This window comes from Anoplopoma fimbria, chromosome 2 (assembly GCF_027596085.1).
Source record: "Anoplopoma fimbria isolate UVic2021 breed Golden Eagle Sablefish chromosome 2, Afim_UVic_2022, whole genome shotgun sequence".
Classification (NCBI taxonomy): Eukaryota; Metazoa; Chordata; class Actinopteri; order Perciformes; family Anoplopomatidae; genus Anoplopoma; species Anoplopoma fimbria.
Genome location: NC_072450.1, coordinates 13,005,357 through 13,031,315, shown reverse-complemented (window position 1 = coordinate 13,031,315; position 25,959 = coordinate 13,005,357). Strand labels below are relative to the sequence as shown.

The 25,959-nt window shown below is 41.7% G+C and overlaps 1 protein-coding gene across 1 annotated transcript in view; it reads right to left on the bottom strand.

The window, feature by feature from the left end:
* Positions 1-584: 584 nt before the first annotated feature.
* The window catches only part of nfatc3a (nuclear factor of activated T cells 3a), a 57,382-nt gene continuing 32,007 nt past the window's right edge, over positions 585-25,959 (bottom strand). Inside the window, exons 4-10 of the mRNA XM_054610956.1 lie at positions 22,178-22,377; positions 21,520-21,692; positions 20,901-21,041; positions 17,441-17,496; positions 17,174-17,300; positions 14,116-15,234; positions 585-2,935 (exon numbers count right to left, since the gene is read on the bottom strand). Of these exons, the coding sequence (XP_054466931.1) occupies positions 2,859-2,935; positions 14,116-15,234; positions 17,174-17,300; positions 17,441-17,496; positions 20,901-21,041; positions 21,520-21,692; positions 22,178-22,377 (1,893 nt within the window). The 3' untranslated portion in view covers positions 585-2,858. The remainder of the gene's footprint in view (positions 2,936-14,115; positions 15,235-17,173; positions 17,301-17,440; positions 17,497-20,900; positions 21,042-21,519; positions 21,693-22,177; positions 22,378-25,959) is intronic.

The following is a 25,959-nucleotide window of genomic DNA, read 5'->3' as shown; positions in this document are numbered from 1 at the left end:
TATTTTACAAAACATATACATATATGTATATGTATATGTGTATATATATATATATATATATATATATATATATATATATATATATATATATATATATATATATATATATATATACATATATATATATTCTCAACACTCATACATGTCCCCAACCTTTTTAGGAATGACATCCATTTCAAAGTATCAAAAATAGAGTTGTAGTCTCTGTTGCTTTACCATAATGTAAAATGGGAAAATATTTCTCGGTCTTTGGTTGTGACAGACGAGGACGGCAGCGAGAGTTTACGGTCAATGCTGGTTTTGTTTTAGTTTTTTCTTGACTCAAGTCTTTCAAGCTGCAGAACCAGCTTTATATGCAAACAAATAGTATCTCCCTCCTCCCACACAACCCTCAATGTCCACTCTGTACCCCCCCACCCCTCCCGCCAAAAATACAAACGAAAAAATAATAATAGTTACCGACTTATGTCTTTAGTCATGGACAAAAAAAACAACCCAGAACAGCTTACAGACACACTGACAAACTGGTTTTCAAACAAGAGTTAAGGCATCCTAATTATTTACATAGTGACATGATACTCTCATCTGAATCTGTTTTTTTTTTTCTCTTTTCTGCTCTGCGAAGTTCAAAGGAAAACATTTCAAATAGTTTATAATCTCCTTTTTTGAAAGTCATCTCACGTTTTCCGCCGTTATAGTTTGCATAGCCTAAATACGTGTGTGTGTGCTTCTGTTGTTGAAAATAGGACTCTTAAAATGTCGGTCTTCTGTACAGCATATTTGGTAGGAACTCCAACCATACATCCTCACACGCACACGCACACGCACACACACACACACACACCTGAACCTATTAAGATGCTCGCACTGCGTCCTTGACAAGGCAGATTGGCGTATGGACAACTCCAGGATGCTAACAGAATAAATCAAGCATCTACAACAAGTCTACAGTCTACTTCTATAGGCATCAAGGGCTTTTTTTTGTCTTTTTTTTTTCCCCTCCTCATTTTTAAAGGCATTAGGCAGAATTTGTAATGCATAGCAGAATCATTTTCACCAGGAAACTGACTTCAAAACCGTCATTCACTCCTCAGCTCTCACATGCAGGAGCATCATTGTCAAGCTTAAGGCAAAAAAAAAAAAAAAAAAAAAAAGCCAACGGCAATCTGTCTGTTCACATCCACGCCTGAATCCTCTTCCCTCGAGAGGGTGTTATTGCTGCCGTACGGGCTCCGCATATCTGAATACATCATTGTGCATAGACACCAGTCTGGACACGATTAAGGAGAAGTGTCTGATTGTGGACAGCAAACATTGATTGTTGCAATTGATTGTTTTCTTTTTACATTTTCCGATAAAGAAGGGGGAACAATACATATACGCAATATATAAACATCTTCATGTATAAAATACTTTCAAAACTTTAGTCAGATCATTTCCCCATTAAATGTCATACCATCCCGGGTATGGTTGCTGTTAGGACATTTTAAAGGCACACTAGGGCCCCTGGGTTATTGCTTGAAAATAAATTTCAGAGGCAGGGACGTCCATCTCTGTGGATTAATAAAAACACTTCTTTGTAACGTAGAAATAACGGGCATCTTCAAATATCTTTGAATACAAATCAGAGGGCTAACTCAGTCCTGAAACCCAGTCATCCCTCATCAGGATTCATAAAATCATCTTTCTGAAACAATATTATCATCGCACTCAAAGCCAGCTGTGCAAAACAACAACCGAAAAAAGATTTAGCTACCATTCAAAGCTGCTAAGTGTTAATAAGGCATTTGTTCAACTTGAAGATAAAGAGATACAGGAGAGGGAGGATGTAAGGGATGAAACAGACTAGACAGAAGAAGGAAAAAAGAGAGAGGAGTCGATTCATGTACAGATATCTACACAGATGCAAGGTTACTAAAAGTTGTGGAATGTTGCAGGTTGCAGATCCCAGACCAGCGCCTGAGGAGCACGACCGCCCTGCCGGGTCCCTGCACTCCAGACCTGAATGAATCATCTAGAGGGGAGAGGATCAAAGAGTGGACAATGTTGTCATCAATGAGCCAAGAGCAAAACAACTGGGATTTGAATTGGAAAGTTCAACCAGATATTCAAATTCCAACTTTTTGGGAATTATTATTATTTTTTTTTTTACTGATAATTGAAATTCTGATCCTTCAATGTTGTTTGATCTGATAATACAGTTTTACAGCATCTTTTGCTGATGCTCGCTCAGAAAAAAACCAGAATGTTTTGTAGAGTTTAAGTGTCCTGATGTTTGTAAAAACAACCGTAAGAACCGCTTTGGATCCCAGCTCTGGCTCACTGTGACAGCACTCTGCACTCCGGCGTTTCTCTTATTCTCACGTCTCTCAAGACGTCTTCATTCATGAAGGTCTATGCTGGTGAGAGAGAGAGAGTTTTTTTTAAAAAGCGAGTGCTCCATAGGCGTGGAGAGCTGATTGGTCAGGAAGACAGCAGTGCTTTAGGAGGGCAGGTATACACCTAAAGAAGAGGGACGGGTCACATCTTATTCTCAAACCATTTCAACCTCTCTGTAACTTGACATGGCCATATTCTCCTGCACACCGTTCTCTTTAATCTGTGTGGGTTTTATCTATATCTCTAAATAAGAGAAGTCGTTTTGACAAATGAGAGTGTCTTCTTGTCAGGCTGGTGGTGCAGCAGGTCCATGAGGCTCTAACAGAATCTGCAACTGTAATTTGTCTCCGACCACGGCCTTTCTAATCTTTTCCTGCACTCTTGTCCCATCACAAACAGGACCAGCAGCTGGACCAGGACCGGGCTCCGGGGTTGGGTTTCGAGAGCTTGAGTAGGTGGTTCATGGTTCGTGAGCTGGGCTATGACTGGTTGTGTGCTGATGGAGGACCATGAGTGCTGGGGGACTGGGACATGTCTCTGCCGATGATTTCATTCACTGTGAAGAGAAAGAAAACAAAACAGAGTAAACATCTTTTACAGTCTAAACGTCACCGGTGCTTCAGAAAGCACCTGATTCAGTTTTCACAGTTTGAAGCAAAAAGAAAAATTGAAGTGATACACACATTGGTGGGAAAATGACAGATGAGGATGCTTTAAAAAAAAAAAAAAAATGTATGTACAACATCATGGTACATTCCAAATTAATGAAGTAATACGGTAATAAAAGTTATATTTTAATTAATATCAATCTCTACACTGATAAAATATAGGATTGAAACTATTAAATCAATGAGGTGTTGACTTGAAGGGCTGCTATACATTTTTTAAACCACTGTGCAGAGTTTGAAGCACCAAAGCTTCACATCTTTTTTTTTGGCACTACATTTCCAAAAAGCCCTGAAGCCACTGGCTTCACCTGCCCATCACTAGTGGAAATGAAGTTCAGTTAAATGACATATTTCTGTCCAGCAGAGGGCGCTGTTGTCCCACGCTGAGTTCCTCACACGACTGAAACGTCAAACTGCACCAGCAAAGAGCTCAAAGTGGAAAAACTCAAACAAACCAGCAAACCCAAAGGTCACAAAGTCACAGCTCTGACGTGAGATATAATCACTCCTCACATAACAAATGAGAGAAACTATTCCTTTCAAAAACATTTGCCATTTCTGACCTTAGTCTGAGTCCAGCGAAGGTTACCATTAACCACAGCACATTGACTCCTATAAACACAGTCCTGTACGGCCGTGCGTTATTTCATTAGAGCTTTAAAGGTGGTTCAGTACGTTTCCTCAGGCCTGTTCATGGGTCTGTTAGCATGGCCAAAGGGCCCAGTAAAACCAATCAATTGTTAGAAAGCCACTGTGGAGCCCGGGGTGGCACTGGGCACAGTGAGGTTGATTACTCCACTGACTCAGTTAAAACCTGATTTAAAAGAACTAACAGATAACTCCTTCTCTGCGCTGTTGCTGCCTGTTTTTCAACCAGCGTGTGTGATTGTTTGACATCTGCTGCCTCCATTCAGTATTCACACTGGGACCACAAGAGACACAGCAGGGAGCTAGTAAAAAAGTGCAGCCGCGAAGTAAATCAACTTCAAAAACTTAGTGGCGAGGAAGACACACGGACAGACAGAGAAGTGGTTTTGGTAAAATCCAGGAAAATGTGAAGTGAACGTTCTTTTTTTCCACTGTTACAAAACTGTTCAGATGTTTTCCGCATGAATTCTTCATGTGATTTTAACAGGTCAGAAACAGGCTCGGGAAACTGGTTTGGGAGGGTGCAGCAGAGACCTCTGGCCCAGTCCGACACTGGGAGATACGTCTACCTGTCTGTACATGACATCTCTTCTCTCCTTCACCTATCTCGTCCACACAGCTGTTATTTAAAATGACACAATGCCCAGGCCATAAAACCACATGTATTACTGTAAATTGCTAAAAAAAAAGAAAGGGGATGACTCAGTCAATGATGAGAAAATGAACGCAGCGAAGGGTGTTTCATGAAGAAACCTTATTTAAATTTGATGACACACAGAGCGACACCAATGCCGTCCGATAAAACAACTGTGTTCAAAAAGTAACGCGACCTTCTTCAATTCAGTCAAATATAATAATCCTCACAATGTGGTGTTACCTTCATATCTGTTTCACCATTTCATAATCTCCTCAAACTACAGTGCGTTTTAACTCAGTTTTTTCTTGTGAATTAATTGCTCATATGTCCATTCAACACCTCATTTCTTTTACAGTCTCTGTCACAGGTTCATTTAGTGCCTTGGTGTACATGCTGTTTTATTTGTGTTTTCTGCTGCTTGCTTTTGTGTCTGGCCACCATCACTCACATCATCCTGTTAGCGTGGGAGGCTCTTCCTTTCCCATGTCAACCATGTTCACACACACACACACACACACACACACACACACACACACACACACACACACACACACACACACACACACACACACACACACACACACACACACACACACACACACACACACACACACACACACACAGCACCACCACGCACTTATGAGACTACACTGTGACTATCAAAGCAAACATTTACCTTTGTATATATATAACGCTGAGGTACAATATACAACAAGTTGGCCAGTTTATTGATTTTGTCAGACTATTCCATCGTTGAAATAAAACTGTGATGGAGGACTACAGATTCCCTTTAAAGGCCACGACCTTTCACAAGACAAGTGGTGCAACTGTGCTCGAAATAAAGAGCATCTTGATGGTGTCAAAGGACCATCAGAGCAGCCGTATAAAATTAAAAAGCTACATTTACTGTGCTTCTTCTGTCCAAGCTCCACTCTGATTGAGTGAAATGCAGGAGAATTTTCTTTTAGATTTCACTCTTATGTATATTTTACTTCTTTTAACACAGAACAAATGTATAAAATGTCATAATTGAGTCAACACTTCTCTTTCAAAAGGTATCATGTATATATATATATCTGTATAAGGTTTTAAATTAAACACTAATACATTAAATTAGTGGGTCAATCACAGAGCGCAGTTTACGGGCCTGTCTTAGACCCGTGCACAGCTCAAATGTCATGTGGTAAACTCGGTAGCTCTGTTGTTTCATGGGAGTGAATCTGCTCTAACACCACAGGAATATGAACAGCATGGTGCGAAGTGCGACCGACCGACATCAAGTGGGCGTCTACAGAAAACATATCACTTTTCCGCTGTACTGTTTAGATTGTTGCAGAGGCAAACATTAACCTATCGACTGATTAATCAGGAGACACGGAGTGCAGTTAGCATCAAACGAACTGAAAAACACACGATTCAATTATTTTTTCAAGTGTGATCATTGCTCTAATTTCTTTCAATTTGATTCACTCGGTTTTCTCTGTAAAAAAAGGTGTCGGAAGAGGTTTCCCCACACGATCTGTGAGAAACATTTTCGTTAGGCCACACTCTTGATATTACAGCTGCGCTCAATGTAAATTTGAATGACGTGATTTTGCGCCGTTTGAAGAAAGATTGTACTTATTTTGGAAGTGAATTTCTATTTCAGCCTCAAAAACAGTCAATACAAAAGGAGAATACCCTATTTTCTCTTGTTTTAAATATAAAAAAAAGATTTGAAGTATTTTGCATAAAACGAGGGTTTACTTTCCCATATCAGTGAGCAATAATCTATGATCCACACATCAATAATCGAGAAGTGAAAGAGAGGTTTGACTTGAGCCTGGCCTAAAGAGTTTCATATGCTGATAGTGTTTTCTCAGATTTACTGGTATCGGTCATGACGGTGCAACAGAAAGCTGGTGATTCACAGCTGCCTGCCATCGCTGGTGTGGCTCTGAAAGGCTCAGCCGGAGGGAGATCCTCTGCGTATGACTGGGAGGGGGGCTCCCTAATCAAAATATACATCTGCAGTCAGCCGACCTTCACTACTACGACTACTACTACTGCTACTGCTGCTGCTGCTGCTGCTGCTGCTCTGATTACATCAGATGGATCCTTCCCTTCTGTGCTGATGGCTTTTAATGCTCCGGGTGTGTCTACTCCTGTTCAGCCTGCAGCCATGTGTCGACACTGCTTCTTGTGCTTTAAATGTTTTATTATAAATGTCCATACTAATCTTTAGGACCAGGCCTTTTCAGGTTTCAGAGGCTCAACTCGACTAGTTACAGTCATATGTTGAATTAAGCATCATTGTTCACTGGAAGCCCGCATCAGTAAATGCCAAGAACAAGCAAGGGGCTATAATGTTGCACAAAATATAAGAAGAAAGATAGAAGCAAGAAATCCCTAAATGTGGCCAGAATATGTCACTAGGTCACATTTTTTGCAGCTTTTAAAAAAGGAAATGGTTTCTACAGAATACATTTATTGTCAAATCTACATACGCTGAATGAATTGTCGTCAGGACCGTAATGCAAAGCAGAAGTGAAATAAGCAGATGGGCATTCAGTACGATAAACATGTCTACTGTCGAAATGGAAAAATGGGTAATTATCGTAACCCTCTATGACACATTGAAAAAAGTTCCCTGACCCGGGCTTAGAAAACATTACTCTGGCAGAGCAGATTAAGCAAACAACTCAAAGAGCGACTGATCCTTCAGTCCAGCAAATGAAGACAACATGCCACAATGGAAAACATTTGTGCGAAAGGAAAGAAAAAAAAAAGAGGAAAGACTTGGTTTGACTGCAACAGGGAATATCAAAGCACACAGTTTCCACTTGCAGGTCCCTGCAATGACATGCACAGTCCACGTCTTCACAAAGCCCCAGGTATGAGAGCGAGAACGCAAAGTGAAAATCCACTGAGCGCTCACACACACACACACACACACACACACACACACACACACACACACACACACAGTGGAAAGAAATGGTCATTTGATGGAACTTGTATTGAAATCTTCGAGGTCGGCTCAGGAAAGCTCTCTCTGGTTTATTCGTTTAACTCTGTTGCTGCTCTGTGATCTGTTTTATTTAAATTTCACTTTTTGGAGTAAGTAAGTAAGTGAGTGAGTGAGTGTGTGAGTGAGTGAGTGTGTGATGGCTCAGAGATCTTTTCAAAGAACACTCATTTCTGTGAATCAACGCTGGATTTCCCATTTTGATCTGACGGTAAGTGATTCACAAGACTGCTGCCTTTTGATCCGGGACACAGAATAGTGGCTCCACTCAGCAGATGACCAAAGGACTGGACTTTAGGGAGGAAACCACTGGAGCCCAAATGGCCGCCCGGGGAGATCGGCAAAGCTCATTACAACGGTTAATAATGGTACGAACTGTAGATCTTATCATGAAGCTGATGAGTCTAAAGCTTTTCCAGACATTTAGTGGGTGGTGGTCAGGAACGGCTAACCCATCTAAGTTAATAGATTAGTTTTTTTCATTTTGGTTAATGTTTCCTGCTCCATCAGGATAATATACAGCAGTAGAGCTGCAACTAACGATTATTTGCATTATCTTAATAATTGTTTTGTCAATAAAATGTCAGAAATTAGTGACAGAAAAGCTTTTAAAACTTCCTAAAGCCCAAAGTGTCTTTTTATAGCTTGTTTTTTAAGTCCAAACTCCAAAGATATATAATTCTCTGTCACAAGTTTTTTATATTTTTGTTTGGAAAATAGAGATGAACGATCAGCTAATCATTTGTTTAAGAGTAGAGTTTAAAGAATAGAATCTTCCGCACTGCAGCTGAGGCAACTCATCAATGTAAACATATTATTTACACACACACACACACACATTTCAGCCCCTGTACTTTTAGTATGCAGCAGTGAAACCTACTTTTCTACACTGTCAGTCCCTCACTTGCGCGCAATGGGAAATGTGGTGACTAGTATTCATTTTCCAGTCAAACAACGGTGCTCCATAGTTTGGCTGACGAGCACAAAAACAACTCTGCCACTCAGGATGAGCAGCCAAGAATGTAACAAACAACATTTTGGCTAAATTGAAGATGGCGCTGTTAGTTTTCATAATAATTTGGCATGTGTATATTCAGAATCATGAGGTTAAAGCAAATACGTTGGTCTCATCCCCACTGAGGGATTTCCAGGCTTCCCCTCCTTCTGTCCAAAGAAAAAGGCATCAGTGGCATCAGTGGCCTCGTCTCTGCACCGGGCTCCAGCCTCTGCCAAAACCTCTGCATTACGCTCTCTAAGACCTTAATTGTATGGAAAGATGACACAGAAAGTCCGTTTCCACTTGTTTCAGGGGAAAAGAGCAGCAAATGTTTGCCATTGTTTTTAACGAGCAGCAGCAGCATTTGATGGTGACGTATTTTCCTTCCACTGTTGTTTTTTCAGGCCAACGAATCAAGAGCTCTGTGTCATTACTCTGTTATGGTTGGTTAATGGCAGAATGAAGCCTCTGAACGAGATGGTCTCCAAATACACGTCTGTGTACATAAACAAGAAAAATATGATTTATATCATTGTTTCATACAAATAATCACAGTTAATTAAACTACAGACATGTTTACTTTCCTTCCTGGTGCTGTACACACACACACACACACACACGCACGCACACACACACACACACACACACACGCACGTAATAATAACAGAAGTTATAATTATGGAAAAACTAGTTTGTCTATAATCGTCAATAGTGATGTAGTGATGTGATGAATCCAACCATTCAATGCTTGTTCAATGCTTTGTGAACCAGGATCATTTACAAAAGGTAGCCAAAAACCGAAGGTCATTTCCAAGTTTAATTTCATGGATATTTTCATTTGTATTTCTCAACACCTGGCGAAGGTAAATCCAAATATTCACTGGTGTGTTCCCCGGTCTGGCCGGCTAACTCCTGAGAAATATATCCAAGTGTTTTTTGGATTCCTAGATGTTGGCTTCTTCAGCACTCACTCGTTTTCTTCATTTACGGCTCGCTGCCATTTTGCAACATACATGGAGCGAGGAGAAAGGAGACGGAGACTCAAAACTGAGAAGACTGTTGATTCTCAGTGGTATTGGCCGTGCTGACGAGCCTTTGTCTTTACAAAGTGCTACTTGTTTAATGTTATACAATAATCAGACATAATCACTACCTGGCAGAAAGTCACATGAGTGGAGCATCACCACTCTCATATCTCTCTGATAAATATACGGCTGCAGTCAGAAGGCGGATAGACTGACAAACAGCTAGCATGACTCTCTCCTAAGGTAACAAAATCCACCTGCACCTCTAAAGGTCACTAGTTAACGTCTAGTGTACAATAACCATTGTAGAATCACATCAGGATGTTTGTACATGACCTTTCGTATGATTTAAATAAACAAGATAAAATATGTTAATGAGTGAGCATAACAGGTGCTGATAGGTGGATGTGTTGCCTTTAGTCGGAGCCAGACTAGCTTTTTCACATTTTCAGTCCTTTTATTTATTTTCAGCTAGCCGATTGGTGGCTACAGTCTGGTATCTTTGTTGATATGGGTTGAAAAATGTATTTTTAACCCATTTAGATCACAGCGATGGCCATATTGTGCATCTATTTAACAATATATGGGAAAAAAATTACCAAAAATAAATCAGTTTCTTGGTATTTTTATATAAAAAAATGTCTTCCTGAAAAACAAAATATTACGTGTGCTTACCTTAACTAGAACCAACCAATATAAACCAATAATATCAATCAAATGGGAAGTATTTGATTTAAATTCATCTTTTAACTGCACACCGCTCAAATATTAAATTTCACTGGGAAATACGTGTCAGTAGCGAAAGGTAAAGATGCTCTAACTTCTGTTTCACTGCGACTTTAACAAACAGAGAAGAGTCGTCTTGATTTTCTCTTCTAACTCTGGGCAATAAAGCAGATAATCAAAATATAGAATTCTTAATTTTGATATAAAAATTATGCTTAATTGATCTTTAAATTAAGAAAAAGCAGGGTACATGTGTTCACTGCATTTGAACTGAAAGTGCCACGTATATTTAATCACATCTTCAATACAGGATGTTGTCACTCCCTCTGTGTATCTGTGTGTATTCATTTGTGTCATAACTGAGTCTGCGTCTCTCATAAGGAGTACAGGCGGCAGGGCTCGGCCTATTATTAACCCTCCATGCCGTGCTCGCAGTTTGAAGCAGCTGTGGATTTGGGCAGGGCAGGGTCAACAAAAGACCAGCTTTTGTTGTGAACACACACTGCGCACACCACCGACACCCCAGTAACTGCTTACACACACACACACACACACACACACACACACACACACACACACACACACACACACACACACACACACACACACACACACACACACACACACACACACACACACACACACACACACACACACACACACACACACAATCTCACACGTGCTATCCCTTCCCTGTCCGTGCTCTGTAAACACAGGGATCGTCACATGTTGATTAATTGTTTAAATACACGGTTCGGCAGCACAGAGGCTTCATATTCTGTCACCATGACGGCTGTGATCATCGTTACAGGAGGGCCATATTCTTCAAGCCACTGCTGTGTTTATGTAGACGCCAAACACACACGTTTACAGGGTTTTGGCAAACCTGGCTGATCATCTAGCTGGGGATGGATATTATTTAATATAAAAACAACAGTAAAAATATTCCATAATAAGTCTATCAATCGTCTCTAACTGTTTATCCTTAAGTCCTGTAATTAAAAAAAGAAAGAGAAAAGAACCTGTATTTATTGAGGTGCTGACACGCCATGATCTCTTCACTGAATGTTCCAAACAGTGACCGTGAAAAACCTGTCTTTGATAATATTTGATGATGACACACCCAACATTACTCTTCTGTTTAGAATCAGACATCAAAGCAGTAATAATACACAGAGCTGCACATCTTAGCAACGGTCAGTTATGTCCCATGCTGCTCTGTTGAAAAGTTCCTTCTTTTCTTTTCCAGTTCATTGCGTTTGTTGACATTTTATTTTCCTTTTGTTCACTGCAAGATCTAATAAAAATAAAGCCTTGCCGTCTGTCTGCTGTGATTTCAAAGAGACTATTTTATATTAAATATTAAATATATTATAATTTTTACATTTGTAATAGGGCAAATTTCATGTTAACTACATTACTTAATTTGGTCTCTATGGACAAATCAAAATATACAGTATATACTTTATTCTAAGAGAATTAAATGATCAAGTTTAGACTCTACTTTAATGTCAGATGCCAAGTACACTTCAGATTGAATGTCTCGGCTGAGTGACCCTGCAGTGGAGGGCTGGACTCTGACCTTGTCTGTCCATCTGTCTGTCAGTCTGTCTTCTCACCTCCTGCGTCTCCTGCTTTGCACACACACACACACACACACACACACATCAAGCATACTCACACCTCCCAAACATCAAACGGATAGACACAAACACAATACCCCTTCTAACGCACACCAGAGACACACATCTCAAGCATGCTCTGGTGTGCGTCACAAGGGCCATCTGCTTGCTAACCAGAGCAGTTTTCTACTCGCTCACATTCGTATTCGCTCCCAGGCCACTGACAGACGTCTGTGATTCTCCTGCAGTAGTTCATTCCATGTATAATGACTGTATAGATAAAATAAATGATTCAATCTCACCTTTCTAGCGGTCGGAAAAATGTTCAAAGCCACATTTTCCAAAACACATTGAATGTTTTAAACAAAATGTGTATTTTAAGAGTAAAAATAAAGTGGATGACAGAGGAAGAAAAGTGAGTGATTTAAAATCATGAGCTGAAGGGAGTCAAGGTGATGCAACATCATTCTCAAATATCGAAAGCGTTAAAGGGCGACGGGTTGATGGCGGTTACACCTAATTGTTTATCAGAAGGCTGATTTCCCTGTTCTAACCACATCAATAACATAGACAATCCTAGTGATTATACATGCCTTACACTGCCTTAAAAAAAACCATTTTGTGTAAACAGATTTATGTTGTACTTACGTTATATGAATCTATCGCAATTTATGCATTAATGCTCATTCTGATCTGTGTGTCTGTCAAACTGGGGTGAATATGGTCTACTTAAGAGAGTGTGACCTCCTAAAAGTGGGAGCCGGGTGTAAGCTTCACGTTGCTACTTCACAACATGGCCTACAGAGCTGGGCTGGCACAGAAAGCTATTTTTAGCCACAGGCTCAAAGGGAGAGCTTACATTCCCAGTTGAACCGTGTCATTTACAAACTTTTCTCACACTTTTATTTTTTTCGCGAGAGCACAGCTACTTTCAGAGTGGCTGTGTGTCTGTCCCTGCATGTGTGAAGGGGAGAGGCTGACAAAATCTGAGTTTCAGGTTTGTGTGAACATTTCTGAGTAAACAGATTGTATGAGTGCACATGTGAGCCTGTAATAAAGAAAGACAGAAAAGAGAGATTTTTTTTCAGACGTGTTTAAATGTGTGTTAGCGTGTGTATGCATAAGTATTATGCAGTGATAAACGTCAGTGGTTGTCGGCCTTTCACACATGACTTATTGACAATGGCCCTGTGTTAATTAGGCTGACCCGTGCTAGCACACAATATCACACCTCCCTGACAGCCTCGCCAGGCTATTTATTAACCCTAAACCTTCAGGACCCCCATTTGAATATGGCACTGGGGTTAACAAAAACCCAGCGAGGCTCTGAATGGCAGATAAGGAGGTAGATGATTAGGAATTGCTTGGACACACATATTTTAACAAAATACGTAGAGTTCATGGAAGAGAGACAAAGGCTGCCAAATGCATGTGCTGACTTCACGGCCGACTGTTAAGTCAACCAGTTCTTCTGGGCATGCTAATTAGAGTTGTTAATGCATGTACACACACGCTCACATAAACACAAACGCACACAGGAAGTAATAACTGCAGCAGCACACAACTGTAGTTTCTGTGTTTCAGCTACAGTCTTTGCGAGTTGCACAAAATGATGCAATCCTCTCCTCCTCCCGAGCTCAAAAATGCAAAAAATGCAAAGAGTAATAAGTCACCAGAGATACAAAAGATAAGCGGTTTTACTATAATGCCCTTTAATATGATACAATAGTTATCAGTCCTATTGTGTCTGTGTTACCCAACACTAAGTCACAGGACCCCTCAGTGATGAACCTGTGTGCACGACGGTACGCTGCAATAACAGATGAAAGGCTATCAACATAATCAGGCATCGAGGTTTCAGCCACTTAGAGAAAAACAACTGGTATTGTTTTACATCATCAGACACAAATTTATCTTCCATGTGACATTTTGTAGGGTAAATTTAATCCCTCTGCGGTCCCTTCATTTAGACTGAAAATTAGATTGTTCACAGATGGTTGTGCTTTGTAAATATCTTGTGTAAAAGGACAGGGCGAGGAAGGAAAATGTGATAATGAGAGCAGAAAGACTGGAGAGACAGAAAACTGGAGAATAAGTGTCAGAGCAAAAACAAGAGAGACATATAATTACATACACATACACGCTTGCAACCAAATCCGATCAAGTGTCTATTTCTGATGGCCTTGCCTTTTCTTCGTCAGTTAAAGGTTAAATGAACTTATCAAAGACATCGTGTGCTCTTCTTTGTCTCTTTTGCCCGAAATGACAAATCACAGTTAAGTGCTCTGAATCACTCTTAGTGCTTATCTGCTTGGTACAAGACATCAATTAGACACCAACCCTTAGAAGAAAAACACAAAAAGATTTTGTAGTCACAGAGATTAATATCATAAATAAATATCTTACCATCGTCCAGCGTGATGTCCTGTAGGCCGATGGAGCGGAAGGTTGGCTCCTTCTCCTCAGGCTCCTGTTTGATGTTCAGCCTCTCTCCGTCCGAGGGGAACGGCCCCTGAGGGCTAAGAGGGTGAACCAAAGGCCCCGCTGCCACCGGGGACAGGCTGGCCATGACCGGGCTTGTAGCCTGGGGAGAGGGCTGTCCTGAATGCTGCTGTTGCATGGGCCCCAACGGACTGCCACCAGAGGTGGGGGAGGAGGAGGTGGGGGAATGGTAGGGCAGCGAGTGGAGCTGAGGGGAGGATGGCCCAGAGTGGGGAGAGGGGATCATCCTCGGAGTGGGGGCGCTGGACGTTGTGGGACACGAAGCAGACCTTTGGCTAACCGGGTGGTAGCCCATAGCTCTCTGCAGTTGGGAGGGGTGCTGCCCTGCAAGGGGGTGGCCACCAGGAGAGGGCACCCGGGTGGGATTTGGGGAGCAGTGATAGCCTCCGAGTGTGTGCAGGTGTGGGGATGAAGGGGAGAGCAGGGGTTGCTGGCTCTGGGGAGACCCAACAATAGGGTTGGTGGTTGAAGAGGAGGGAGCTGTTGGTGAGGAGCAAGGGGAGGAAGGGTACACCATTCCCATGCTTATTGGGTGTGACGCTGCACTGGGGCTGTGCTGAAAGGGCATCCTCTCATAGCCCTGAGGGGGAAGGCTGGACTGGCCGTTGAAGGGCAGGCTATGACTATGACTATGACTATGACTGTGGCTGTGGCTGTGGCTGTGCTGCATAGACTGGTAGGAGGGCCGGGGAGGAGCAGGAAGAGGATCGTGGGCAGAGCTCGGGTGGAACGTCATGTGGCAGTCTGCAGGAGGGTGGTGCAAGCTGCGACCCTGGAGGTGAGGCAGGTGCTGGAAAGACGGGGAGCCCAGGGAGGAGCAGGGGGCGTGCAGGGGTAGCAGGCCAGGTCCGGAGCCGGTGGCCAGGCCATGAGGGGAGCTGGACAGAAGGTTGTCCGATGGGTGGCACTGTTCAGGAGAAGGCAGCTGGGTGCGCACCAGACTGGCAGCATGTGCCAGGGGCATGGACATAGGGGGTCCTGCAGAAAGGTCCAGCTCTTCTCTGTGCTCCTGTTTCACCATGACTACAAGGAGAGAGGTTCACACAGAGAGAGGGAGGAAGAGAGGTGTGATGAAAGAGGAAAGACAGAGACAGGGTAAAAGAGAAAAAAAACACATTGTCAGTAACGTCTTTCAATGAAATACTGAAGAAAATAAAAAGTAACATACAGTGTCACTGCTTTTTTTGTCACTGTTGTTTCTAGTTTTTCCTCATTCTCAACCCCCAGTAATTCCCTTAATCTGTGGCTTTGAAGTTTAAATATGTTTCAGTCAAACCTGAAAAACTAGGTCATAAGAAGTATCTGAAACGTGTGGACTGTGACAAACTGTCTCCTTCCACTTGAAAAAAGAACAATTGACATTGTGATGGTTAATGGGGCCATTCCCTTTTACTTTGAAAGCTCACAGCACTGCTATGCCAATCGGTAACCTATTTCCCAATCTGGTGCCTTGTGACAGTGAGTTTTATTTTTATCCAGCTCTGAATTAGAGGGAGAGCATATGTTGTCAGTCCGGGTGCCATCATGTGAAATTTTGTGTGGGAAGAGGAGCTGAATGCCCCGCAGCCCAGATCAGACCGACAGCAAACGAGTTCACTGCTCATGCCCTCCACTCACCCCATCATGCCTCTGGGATTGAGAGGGAAGGGGGCACGAAAAGGCCAAACAATGTATAACTGAAGTCAATTCCGGCTATAAATAAAGCCAGAGGGATAACAAGTGTAGGCAAAGGGTATCATAGTGAATATTAAAACATAACATAATTGAAGTCTGTTTTTTTTTCTTCAATTTTTGGACCGAACATTGATTTAGCCACAAAATTGAGCATACCTACCTATGTGAGGTTCAGCAAATAACTTTGCCCCCCAATTTTCTCAGAATGCATCCTTAAATGGGGCCAGGGCCTCTGCAGCCCAGCCCACGATGAAACTTTTTTTTCGTTTTGCCACAATAAAGAAGGCGGTGTCCGTGGTGACACTGGTGGTGTCAGCAACCCAGCTTGACTGACGGAGCAGCGTTACTCTACTCTGCTCTGATTGGCTGCCCTAACCCGTCAACGCTGAAAACAGGAACTGTCAGTGTCGAGTGGGCGTGCTTGCAAACTGAGAGGCTGGGTGGGTGGACGGGCAAGGCGGCTTATACGCGTTCACACACACATAGACATACACACTGTTGTGGTAAGATGTGTTGCACAAAATGCTCAACTTTCATTATATTCCGCCAACGCTGTTTTCAGTTTGACTGGCTTCAAGAAGAAAATAACACAATAACAATATGAAATAGCAGGAATGTGACTTGACTGAAAAACGTTAAGGAAACTTTCAAAATACCATGACCACCCATTTACCTTACTGCTAAAATAATTATATCAAACTACAACTCAAGGTCTATGTTTAGTAAAAGTTTCCTGGATAGCAAAATATTTGTATCATAAAAGCCCATGCAAGTACAGTACATGTGAGAAAAAAAGGTCAGCTCGGGAGTTTGAGTCGGCTTTACAAAATAAACAGTTTGCAGGTGTTAATGTTATTGTTAGTGGAAGAGCCCCCTCTAAACCACAGCAATGCTTTCTTTGGAGAGAGAAAGCGAGAAACGGGGTTAGTGAAACCCCTGTGGAGAAGTGTGCAGCATGAAGAACACGTTCCAACCGCCTCTGCTGTCAGTCAAACTCTTGTCATTACCTCGGGAGAATAACTACGGCAGAAATCAGAACACCCAAAGGAATGCAAAGTAAAGCTTGAGAGGATCTCTGTGTGTAAATGTTACTATAATAATACTAGCAACTAAAAACAGCACAAGATTGGCAACATTGTGCTCCCTTGTCTTACCTGTTTTGTACCCTAGGCTTTTATTTACGTAGCAGCTGTAAGTTTTACACCCCCACCAATCAAACCCACCACAAAAAGCCTGCTATTTATGGTCAAAGATTATTTCTAAACGTCATGGCAACCTCTCATCTCACCTGAAAGGTAAGTGAAGCGTTGGGATTGGCTCCTTTTCCGCTTGCCATTGCAGACGTAAAACTGCACCTGCACAGCTGAGCCCACAGACTTACTGTGGTAGGGAGGGACCTCCACCATGATGCACGACTATAAAAAAGATAAATTTTTTAACAAAATACAATAACATTAGCATACAATAAAATGCAAAAAATGGACAACAGACATGTTTATTAAGGTGCAAATACCTCTATTACAGACAAAATGATGTCGAATTACTGACTACTTACTCCTTGAGTTTTCTCGCGTATTATTTTTGCCTCAACTTCCCATTGTGGTCGTCCATCTAGAAGGAGTGGTAAAGAATAACAAGATAAAAGCATAAGCCAATGATGATCCTGCTGCCATAAATAGTCAGAAACACAAACATAATATTTCAAGTTGAAACATTTACTGTACATTCTTCAGGAAATACTTTCAACCTTCCTGTCACTCTCAGCTCTGTTTTCTTTACATTTCACATTAAACTTCAAAATCATGATAATAGCGCCACATTTGAAAGACGAGGATATCAGAAAAGACTTTACAGTTCTTGAGTGCAGGTCTGACTAAAGTCAGACAGAGTGCTGCCTGGCTTTTCAATGAAGAGTGAGGGCTCAGAGGGTGATGAAGCAGAATACAGGACCATTGTATCACATCCTCACATAATGTAACAGCCCGTTTTTGGACAAACACAAAACCTGCTGTCATCATTCATGCAAGTAACGTCAAAACAGACTATTAAAGTAGGCATAAAAACAACAAATGGAGTGCAAATTGAAATGAATGACTAACACAGAGGCTTTTATAAACCCCGGGGCACAAAGTATCACTGATGACTACATTTTTATAATTTAGACCCCTTTTGAATTATAGTGTGTTATTTTTCAAAGTAAATTTCCTCATCTGAAGTAGCTCTCTTTCTCTATTTTACTAAAGATGATGTCAGTGTGCAGTGCTTTTTCAAACAGACAGGGCTTAAGAACCACACAAGGCTTCAGTTAATCCACAGTTTCAATTTGTTCTGGGGAACAAAGAGACACCCAAATTATCGGCGTCTTTAAAGGACTAGAAGCCGAATGGAGAAAATCCTTGCAGCTATTAAATAGTAATCAAATGTCCAAATATCCTGCTGTTTGTCTCCCCTGGTTAAAATTATGGAGAGCGCAGTGGAATAATTGTGTTTATTTTAAAATGCCCTTACACACTTCCAGGTTTTCTGGCGAGAAAACATCCTTTCCAGTTTTCCTAGGAGGGATCTAATTATTTGGCCAGACATCTTAGGGGCAGCTGCTTGGAGTAAGCAGTTGGGGTGAAAACACTGACAGGATTGCAGTATGAAGAAAATCACAGTCATCTCAATACTAAAATACTAACTTAGTACTCTATAGTCTCTCAGTGGAGTCTAATTCCTTTGCAGTTTATCATCGTGTATCACGGTGTGCACGTGGTGCAAGAATACTCTGCACCTGCGTGGCCTCTTCCTCAAAACCCAAAGGATTCCCCCAAATACCACTGTCAGGCATCTGCAACATGTCTGCAGAGAGGACTCGCCTATATGAATAGATTCTAACAAGCACTCAACTGTAAGCCTTTTAACTTTTAAGATATTAAAAGTTCTACCAAAATCCACACTCTACTGTAGCTTTAAGTTGAGGAATTACCTGTTCTAATCTCACTAACATTACCCTTAGTCGTAGTAATCCACTGGCACATTATCCAGTCATAAGCGTCAAGAGACACTCTCTATTATGAATATAACAGTGAATTTTTTTTCTTTTCTTCCAATGAGCAAATGACCTTGAACGTCTTTGCGGCTGACAGCAGTGCATTAGTGCAGTGCAGCTTGTTGACATTCAACAGGCAAGAGCAAGGGCCCCACATGCTCTGTCAGACAACAAGCACCAACAGGAACCTCATACCACGCTGAGACAATGACTCGGATCACCGAGACACCCTGCGCCCCCCCAGTCAGAGGGAAAAAGAACGCTGATTACTGTTCATGCTGTGACATCTTTGTAAAAGCCCACGGCAGTGCAGAGTACACATGTTGTATTAGTCACTATTCAGGGCAGTCAGTGTTATTGCCTTTAAAGTCCACTCTTTATATAAACATTCATCCTTGTAAAGTTGAAATACTTCTACCAATTATGGTCCTATTTTTTTATTTCAATGTTTGATGAAGTACCTAAACACTAATCTTGGTTTTAAAGAAACACTTGGCTTTGCAGGAAGTGAGAATGTGAGGAAAACAGCCATCTATCACTGATTTTATAACAGTACTTATTTTGTTAAAGGCCTTTCAGTTAGTAGGCTTTCAGCATTACATCCACTTGCTGTGAGTAACATCCCAAGTAAAGGTTACATTAAGATAACAAAAAGAGAAATCAAACCAATGCTATGCAAACCAAGAGATATCAAAACTTAACTATTGCATTACAGTTTGACATTAAGGTGCTTTAAAATAGGTTCTCACACAAACAAATGCTAGGATCTCTGTTTCTGTATATAGTAGAGCCATTTATAGTACCATCCCATAATCTCTGTGTACTAGCAACAATAGGCCAGTTGCTACAGTTCCCTGTGAATCTACTGTTGTCTTTCAATTATGAGAGATGGTGGAAAAATATGTGTCACTGCCTCTTTTCTTCCATTCCTCTACTTACTCCAATCAGTGCTTTATTGCACCAAAGCAGGCGGATTAGTGATGATGAGGGGGATCATTTACACAAACCCAATCAACATCGTCTTACCCTCTCCTTTAATATTCCTTCTGACTCCTCCCACAGCATGAGGCCCAGCTTTCCTCCCTACCCAAGATGCACCTCTCTAAGCCTTCCACTTGCTGCTGTGCTGTAAAGACTTGACCATGAGTGAGTTGTTTCACCCGTGCTGCTTTTCTATGCCATGCTTCACATGAAAGAGCTAAAGACATTCCTCTGCTGCTGCTCCCCCCCCCTTGCAAAATCCAAGAGAATGGCTCACACTCACAAAACCAACACCACTCAACTTTATGCCATGTGTGAACTTGATTCTGTTGCTCTACATCACAAAGGTACCTCAGGCAGGCAGAGACTGGCTCCATGAATGTTACCCATTTAAAATTTCCATCTCTGGGAATCTCTGTGTTTTGATTATGGAGTGTTGTAAAAAGGAGAAAAAAGATAAGGCAGAGAAAGACAAGCTAATAAACTTATTTAAAAAAAAAAAAAAAAAAAACATTTTAATTTCTTAATGACATTTTTTGACTAAGTAAAATAAGTGTGGATGATTATCAAAAATGTGAACCTTTTTATTTTTGCCTCACCATAAAGCACCTATTACTGACTCATGCCTGCTTGACAGTATTACTAGAAGACATAAATCTGTTCAGCATTTGTCAAAAAGGCCTGTGGGGAAAGGAGACTTGTTGAGGCTAAGATAATGATACATGTCTTTTTCATATCCCTGCAGACATGTATCAGCCATGACTACTATCAAATCCTCATAACCTTCTGCAGATTTGCAAGATCTACAAATTTCTGATTCCAACCTCAGGTGTATATGTGAATCCGCAACAACCCAAGAACATGGTTGTCAAATGAACCACATGAATGTCACTTAAAAAAATCTGTCAAACAAACGTGAAACATGATTTTTTAACCCACTTAATTGGCACTGTTACTGCAGAGGTGGTTCAAGGGTAAGCTGCTGTGCAGACACAACACTTACCAGGGCCTTTCTCCAGGAAGATGACCTTGGACTCTGGGAAGAAGTTGGAGCCGGTGATGACCATCTCTTCTCCCCCGCTGACCAGACAGCTGGTCAGGCTGGTTTTGTCGACCTGGGGCAGCTCTTGAGCCGAACGCTGGGCTGGGAGAGACGCAGCAGGGGTTGAGGAGAAAAGGAGGATGATCATTTGCTGAGCTGTGTTCAGTCACACTGCAGTCTGTTTTTTAGGGTCGACTATGGATGTACTATAATATAAGCAGGCACATTAACAGGAGCCCTTTATAAAACAAACTTGTCAAAAAATATGGCCTTAAAAATGACCACAGAGAAGTATCAACACTCTCTTTGGCAGCATCAACAAAAAGCATAGTATTCACTGTAGAGCTATGGCACAGAGCAAACTGAGAGCGGTAACATTCGTAACATTTATCAGATGATCTTATCTAAAGGGACTTTCAATGAGAACAAACAGTAGATTAAAACAAGTTAAGTCAAATCAAATCACCAGACTGTGTGTGTGTGTGTGTGTGTGTGTGTGTTTGGAGTGAGCGGTTTTCTGAATGAATATGTTTTGGTGCGTATGCATGCGTGCAAGACTGGCTTGGAAGTCGACACTCACAGCACTCCACAGGAATAGAGGCCGCCTGCAGCGACAGCACCTTCCCGTTGGGCTGAGGGATGTGCACTCTGAACACCACGCGGACCCGTGTGTTCTTCCTCCCTATATCCGTCTCCCCCTTCCGCAGCTCTATGTCCGAGTTCCGCAGCTTAAGGATGCCAGCACAGTCGATACTGCAAGGTAGAGGGAAAATAGTTGGCCCCCATACGGCACCACTGGGATGGCAATCACTTACACATGCATAAGTAGTGAAGGCCTGGGAGTGATAAAAACCAACCACAAGCCCAGCAGGGGATTGGCAATGAGAGGCAAATTAAGTGTTTAGTTCACAAAATAAAAATGCCTGTTAATATGATTTATTACAACTGTAAATGAAAAAATCCCTACCGGATCCCTTACTATGACTTTCAATGTAAATGATACCAGATCTTATTAAAATATAATAATTCTGTTGATTTATAATCTTAAATATTTAAATAAAGGTTGCGTCCCTGCTCCATGAGAAAGATTTTCCTCTGTGCCTTACTCTCCGGTTTATTTAAACTAAGAAAAATCTATTAAATCTCCTTTGGAAGATGTAACAACCCTATATGATCATGAACGTGGTTATTTCTTCATTGACTGAGTAATGTTACCGTGCAGTGCTTCATACACCTACCCGGCTGTCATGTTGTTTTCAGGCAGGAGAGGAATTTCGAGAACTTTGGTGCTGGAAACTATAATTTCTTGGCTGGCTGTGGCCACGGTTTTCCCGGTGATCCGGTGCACCTGGTAGAAGGCGTGCGGCCTCAAGTAACGGTCGTCTGCTGTTCCGATGAACATCTGCAGGTTGATGGGCTTCTCACTGTAGCCAATGAGCTGAGACACGAAAGGGAGAGATAAAAGAAAAAAACACAGAACAAAAACAGATGTGAGTTCTTGGGGTCCAGATGAGAGGTGTGAACAAAGGGATACTCTCTTCATTTCCACTGGCTTCAGAAGGCCACCCTTTTTTGGAGGGAATCTAAATGTCAGGTTGAGGGTGTTGCGATATTTCTGGCAGGGCCACTGGAGATTCATCTGGCGCTTTGGCCTCCAACCAGTTCGCCACTGATGTTTTCAGCTAATAGACTTATATTATTCTCCCCTTGCAAGCCTGCCCCTTAACAGGATTCTGTGCAGGACTCTGTTGCCCGCAAAAACCTCACCAGAGCGTTAAACCTGTTCTGGTCGTACTGCATCTACAGTGGCAAAAAGACCTCAGTTGGCTTTAAGAGATTATGAAAAGAACAAATAACGTACCGATTCTTTATGTCAATTAACAACAAATGGATGTCAAATTATACGAAAGCACAATTCACACGATCTTCAACTCATTCTGTGAGGTGTCATGCAAATAAAAGGTCTTTGAAAAGTAACACTGTGGCTAAAAGTGAAAAAAAAAAAAAATGACAGTTAAAATGTCAACAGTCTTTTCAAATCCAGTTCATGCAAACACCTAAACTAGCAGCTGCCCTCTCCATTAGTCCCTGAGTGCTGGCATTCCGGTTTCCACTTAGACAGGTGAGATGTTGGATGGAGGTAAAGTGTTGCGTGTCAGTTAGAGACAAGAGGAAGATGGAAAGGAGAGCAGAACCCTTTCCTCCTCAGAGGGACAGAACACACAGGGCACACAATCCCACCACTGTTGTAATGTTGGATTTGGCAGACAATCCCCCCCTTCTCTTTCGCCCTCCCCCTACACATATTGCCCCCTCGCAACCCACACCTTCAGCTCAAATGGATGGCAGCCCATTGAGTTTAACAGAATAGAACAAGGCCATTCATTGCTGTTGCAGTCCAGGAACTGCCAAGCCTCCACCCCACCACAGCTGGCTACTGACCCTTTCCTCCCAGCAGGTTTGCGTCACACACTGCTGTGTCAATGTTTGGAACAAAACTGTGGTGGGTGAGAAAGTGGGTGTAGCTTTGGATTTGTCATGTGCAGTTCCAAAAACAGCTCAAATCAAAAAAGGGTTTAAATTGGTCATAATCAGGCCCTGGAAACATATTTACCTGAGAAAAACATTCAGCGAGCACCAGCGGAGAAATGTGTGCTTGGTTTCAAACTACTGACTTTCTCTGAAACCATTTTTTTTAAACCCTCCTGGTTTGCAGCGGGATTATTAAATGCAACTTCTTTCCAGCATTGGTAAAAGGTGTACCGGTATTAATGGTGGAATAAGTGTTTATGGGAACATCTGTCATTGGTTTTACTGGTAGCCTGTGGTCATGACTGTATCTCCCTGTCTTTCTCTCTTACTTGCTACTTCCTTGACGATCCCCGATGGTGTAAGAAGTTGTGGTATGGGGCACCTTTGTTGAACTGAGCTGGGGAAAAACTGAAATATGCTGTGTTTACAGCGGGTTATGTGAGAGGACGAGCCTCCAGAGGCAGATACTTAAATGTGAATAATGCTTCACTGTTCAGCTGAATAAAAACCTTGTATCTTAAGAGGGCTGAGCTACTGAGCTCATTAAAGAGCCATTGGTTCCTGAGAATAATACAGGAGGAAATCTATTACTGGCATTAAACAAACTCTAATTTTGCCGTTACTACTCAACACCAAGTTAGTTAAGAGCACAATGGTTATCATAACACAACTCATTTAATATGTAACCATATCACTTTGCCAAATTGACAACAACTAATAGTGAGGACATATTCCTCTGCAGGGTGGTTATCCCAGTGTCTCAGGCTTTACACAAGTCTGGCCTGATTAGTGCAGGTTCACGGTTTCAAAAGTGTGGAATTTCAAAACATCTCTCCAACTTCTGCTTCACCAAAACTCTGTGGAAAGCACTGTTATATTTCCATAAGGAAGTTATAGTCAGTTATAGTCATGTGTAATTACACAGGGAAAAGTTTGTTTATTGGTACCGATAAATCAAATACTTTGCCAACTGTTGAGTTTTTTAGGGAGTTTTTTTAAATTTAATTTCCAACCCCCAGGCTTTGTTTTGATGCAAAGACTTCCTGTCCCATGGTATATTGATACTCTCCCAGAACATCCTCCTTGTGTTTAACTGTTCAGTGATGGAGACATGTCTGAATAAGAATGAATGACTAAACAGATCATTAGACAGTTATGTTTTTGGGGTGTGTGTCTGCGTCTCTGTGCTTTGTACACTGCTGTTAGTTCTTGCAGTGCAGAGGGTGATGTGAAATCTCTGACACTAACCCGTAAGATGATGACCAAAGAAGGAAGCTTCCTCTTCACACACCCGTAAATACAAACTCACGTAGATAGCATATGTTTCTGAAATGCAACTTGTTAACTTGAGCTGACAGCTACATAATAGTGTGAAAATTCCTGACTTGTCAAACTGGAATCCAAACTGCTGTATGTGGCACATGACGTCTATCCCGAAGGGAGTTTCACCAAGTAACAGCATGTGTCCCTGATAATAACCAGTAAATGGTTCATCTTTGAAAACCACATTAGATCTTAAGAGCCACATGAAAGTACAAATCTTTCTAGTAACAAACTAACAGGTAATTATGCACCCCAGTCTGAACGGATCCATGGCTATAAATCACACCATCATTCTGGATTCAAAGAATCACACGGAGTCACAGGAATCAACAGTCTTGTAGGTTGTGTTGCTTGTTTTATGATCATGTCTGCACACCGTGGAAGTTAGCACAGACAGCGCGTGTGTGTATGTGTGTGTATGTGGCTGTATGCATGCCTGTAGTGCACACTGCATGTGTGTGTGTACGTCAATAAATCAGGGCATGTTTATTCACAGCACCATGTGTGTTCCAGACAGCGTAAAATGAGTTAACAGTGTCTGGAGGAATGTATCTGTAAGAGAGGAAAGACGGACATAAAAAACTAAAAAGCCTTGACTTGTGTACCTTAAAACACAACAAAAAGCAACGAAAAGCTGGGGATGACAATAAGAAGAGAAAAAAACTGTAAATGTACTGTGAAAAAGCACTAACGCCATATTCATGGACTTATACAGCCCCACTTATACTTATACAAGCCCTGTAAAGAAAGTAGTTTGTATTAAATGCATTATAATGAAACAAAGGGGGAATGTCCTGTGTAGCAAAATATTGAGTCAAATGTAGATGTTTTAGACCTCCAATTTTCTAAAGCATTTAAAAACAAATTGGCCCCTCTTTGTAAAATCCCTGGAAATGTTAATAGTGTTTTCAGAGAATATATTTGTGACAGTCACATCTGAAAAGCTCCAAGATCGTGCCTAGCAAGCACCTCTTTACAAATTCAGAGGTGCACAACCAGGCGCAACCACTTGGGGAGCTTTGCACACGACGCGCGAGCCGTGATGACGCCATTCTCTGGGGCACACACCTCGCACCGACTTCACTACAGCGAATATAAACCAAGCTTTTCCCCTTTCATCTCTGACTGTCTCTGTCTCCTCTTGTATTCTTGTCTGTTTCTCCGT